At 31.3% G+C, this 4,298-nt stretch overlaps 1 protein-coding gene across 1 annotated transcript; it reads right to left on the reverse strand.

Moving 5' to 3' along the window:
• Window positions 1-2,218: 2,218 nt before the first annotated feature.
• Window positions 2,219-3,445, reverse strand: LOC111374471. Its single transcript, XM_022997140.1, has 2 exons — window positions 3,059-3,445; window positions 2,219-2,677 (listed from the first exon to the last, which is right to left on the reverse strand). Exons 1-2 carry the CDS (start codon window positions 3,371-3,373, stop codon window positions 2,468-2,470), a joined length of 525 nt encoding a protein of 174 aa, XP_022852908.1. The 5' UTR covers window positions 3,374-3,445; the 3' UTR covers window positions 2,219-2,467.
• Window positions 3,446-4,298: the final 853 nt, after the last annotated feature.

The following is a 4,298-nucleotide window of genomic DNA, read 5'->3' on the forward strand; positions in this document are numbered from 1 at the left end:
GTGTCACAAAGTAGAATATCAGTACTGACACTATAAGCTTTGGCAGACAGATTTAGATAGTTTTGGGAATTGAGTAATTCTTGTTGGAAATTTCGGAGGGAAGAAGATGAAACAAAGAAAAAATCACAAGAAAAAATCAGAAACTTTTTAAGAACAAATTTGAAGTCTGAACACGATATTGTTGTTCTCAAACGATATTTGCCGTCTCTTCGAATTGTATGAGAATTGAGATGTTTAAAGGTTTTCCGGCAAATTACTTGCACCTGTAGAGATGAGGTCAAATAAAAATAAAAATAAAAAATTATATGATGAAAAGTCATTTTCACCCTATTTTATTTGTACTCTGTTTTTCATCTTAAAATGTTTTATAAATTGAAAATGACAAACTTATAATTAAAATTTGTAGCAAGGTGGTTTAAGTAATCCAGTCTATAAACGTGTGATGAAAATCTTAAAGAACTACCTCATTATACCTTTACATAATTTTTTTTATTGTTTTATTTTTTCTATTATTTGTGAAAATTGAAAAAATTAGTGTGTTGTGTACATTCTCCAGTTAACCAATTATAGATGTTTTTCGTGAAACACAGAGTTTCTGTTTAATTGATTGTTAGTACCCAAAAAAAAAAAAAAAAAAAAAAAAATCCCTCTTGTATTCCAAAATAAGAAGAGTTTTCGACTAAAATAAAATTAAACACACTCAAATTGTTATGTTCAATTAGTTAGACGGAACCTATGGATCTCAAATAATTTAGTGTAGCCTAACAAGATTGTTCTTAAAGTCGAATTCAAAAATAAAGAAAATTATCTGAATTAATTACTCTCTAAATTAAAAAAATTTCAAACAAGATATACAAACTCTAATTTTCCGGTAAATAACAGACAAGCAGATTATTTGTTAAGCCTACTTGAATGAACTCGCAAAATATTTAAAACACAAAATGAATCGTTCCGACAAACTTCCACTCACTTCTACAACTCACTCCATAGTTCTTGAAATCCTACTTGAATGAACTCGCAAAATATTTTTAGTATTAAACCTTCATCCATTCATTGTATACCGCAACCCTGAATCTGCTCTAATATTATTAACTTATTTTTCTCTAACTGTATGTATCAAATTTCATTTATTCTAAAGAGCTTCATTTTTTTTTTCCAAATGGGCATCTAACGTTAAATGCATAAAGAAAGCAGTGTGTAAATTCATCATATTTAAAAATAGTATTGAGGAAATTACCTAGGTTTGTGAAGCACGGATTAGAAATGGCACAAACTTGGCATAAAGGTTAGAGGATTAATGAATAAATACTTGAGTTGGAGAAATTTGTATATTAACAGTTTTTCATCAACATTTTGTTAATTAGTGTCAGCTTCCTGTCTTACTACATTTTGTAATTAAATTTTTATCTAAAGAAAAAGGACCGTGCTGCTCTACCAGATCTGATAATGATCTGGTAGAGCAGCTTCATATATATATATATAAAGAAACCTATTTGGTCCCATAGAGTATCTTTGAATGGGCCTTCAATTTTTTTGCACATGCTCTTTCATGCGGTCGCATGGGTATAAATTTTGGCTTCTATAAATTTCGGATTTCAAATTACTTTCTTAAGATTTTCGCTTAAATTTCTTGTTTTGCGCTATGTGAAAAAATTAGGATCATGTCCAATCTATCTTATATGAAACAGCAAAGAAATTTCCATGCATTAAACTATCTAACCAATAATAGAGTTGTTCACCTCTTAGCGTGTTTTATACAAATATTGATCAAAGCAGCATACGCTACAAATTACACAAACCTTCTTATAACCAAAAAATATAGATTCTATAAATTGAATGTGGCACATAAATGTATAGTTGTTTCGAATGTTGACACTCACAAACAAAATACTACACTATATTTATAATAAAGATCTAGATAACATAAGATTTTAACCATTTAACAGTAGCAGATAGTAAAACACTGACAAAGAAGATCAGATTAAACTATCTCTAAGCAGTTTGATACGAATATTGGACCACACTCTATCAAATTACTCAATTGGCCTTCATATAGCTGAAAAATGAGGATCTTTAAAGTGCATGTGACATGTACATGTGTAGGTGCTTCAAATACTTGACATGCACGAACAAATTACTATGATACGTTTACAATAAAAATTTGAATAACACAAGATGTTAACTATTTACTAGGCAATAAATTTCTTTTTGCTTCTCTTTTAATGATACATATAAAATAATCAATTACATTAGAAAGTTAGTTCATCCTATAAGGTAAAAAGATATATGAAGATGATAGTAGAACTCAGAAAATCAGATTGAACTCTCTATATAACCCTTCAATTTACACTTTCAGGCCATACACGTAAAAACTCTAACAAAAAAATTACAGGAGTATATGTATAAACCCTCCTGATTTTCAGCCCTAAACTTTTTTTTCTTTCTTGATTCTGTCCATTCCAATCCATCAAGCATGGCGTATGGCAAACTTCCTCATCAACTTTGCATGGATTAATTCCCGCCTTATCCTCCTGGCTTCGGCACATTTGGCCCTTCTATCAGCAACAACTTTGTTAATATCGTCCTCCCGAAATGTGTCCTCGCTAGGGATGTTAAGATCAGGGCATTTATATCCTTCTTGTGTTGTTATTATCTCGAACTTGTACTCGGTTTTGGTCTGAAAAATCAGCCAAGAAACTGTGAATAAAAATAGGGGAATCTTGAAGACTAAAATAAGGAATAGAAAATAAAATTTCAGAAGAAGACATACTCCAAGAAAACAAAAAAACACAAAAAGAGTATACAGAAACACACTCCATGCAGATATTTATAAATATTTTCACGAAAAAAGAAATAAAAAAGGACAGGGGATTTTTTATAAAACATAGCACACAAAAACTGGTGATTCTTGAAGGTTTACTATAAGGAATGAAGTATCAAAAAGAAAACAAAAACCAAGAAAGTCATCGAAATTCAAATCGATTCAAATTATAATAAAGAATTACTGAAAAATCAAAAGATAAATGAAAAGGAAGTAGAGATTGGAACAAGAAAATACCCTTTTGTTGGAGCAATTATTTTCATCTGATTCACTAGACGAGAAACAGATAGGAAGTTTGGTGAATCTCCATATGATCTTGGGCCTTTTCTGTTCAATATTCATAACGGATTTCGGTGACGATGAAGCTGCTTCATGAGACGTGGATTGTCCTTCACCGTTGCTGCTTCTCTTTCTTTTGCAACCTCGTTTCGGGGGTTCAGAAACGTCGATCAATTTATGAAGATCAAGCAAAATTTGACTGACTTCAATTTCATCCTCCATAAAGAAAGCAGATAAAGGATTCCTTGATGTATTGCTGGTGCTCTGTTCCATTGTATTTCTTTTTGCAATCTCTCGATAATTTTCTTCTTTATCTCAAGAACTTATCTGAATTTTTTGCGTGAAACTAACTGTTTTTAAGTGTTGATGAATGAATAAATGAAGCCTTGTGGAAGTATTTAAAGTAAGAAATATGTTTCGACGTCCGTGTAGAAGAGGGAGATCCTTAAAAAGGTAATTTGGAGCAATCCATTTAACAAAAAAACTGGGAAAATTTATGATAACGTTGGTAGCAAATTTGAATTTTTACCGGTAACTTGAAGTGCAACTCGGCAACTTATAAAAAAAGATCGAAATAAGTCCCTCAACTTGAAATGTATAACAAAAGAAGTAAAAGTCTATGCAATTATTTATCTCAACATTTAGCATTACATATATTTTTTTATTAAAATACTGTTGTATTCCTATTTTTAATTAATATATTAGAAACATTGGAAAATATAGGGATTGTTAGGTTTTTGATATCCAATAAATCTCGAGTTATGATGTTAACGTGGGTTAATATTATTTCATAGACATAGATCGATGAATAAAATAAGTCCAACAACCAAGTCCATGAACTACACCCGACCCAACTGTATTCCCTCTTGGATTGTTTGAATCTTGGCCCGTTTAAGCCTCTTAAAGGTCCGTCTTAAAGCCTAAACCTAAAGTATATATATGGCTATAACCCTAACCACTTTCTTGTGATGCTTTGTGTGATTTTGAGAGAAAACTAGAGGAATCCCGGCTGCCCCCCTTTGTGTGTGAAAAATAGCATCTAGAAGTGTCCAAAACGCTTGTTTAACGTGTATAATTGGTGGTTCCTTCATAGTATACATTTGTCGCGTCTTCTCCTAGCTTTTGTGGCCACAAATCATCATCTTTTCTTGTTCTACATGGGTAAGATTAAATAGCAATCGAGGTGAATTAGATTGGT

The sequence above is a fragment of the Olea europaea genome, unplaced genomic scaffold (assembly GCF_002742605.1).
Source record: "Olea europaea var. sylvestris unplaced genomic scaffold, O_europaea_v1 scaffold1253, whole genome shotgun sequence".
NCBI lineage: Eukaryota > Viridiplantae > Streptophyta > Magnoliopsida > Lamiales > Oleaceae > Olea > Olea europaea.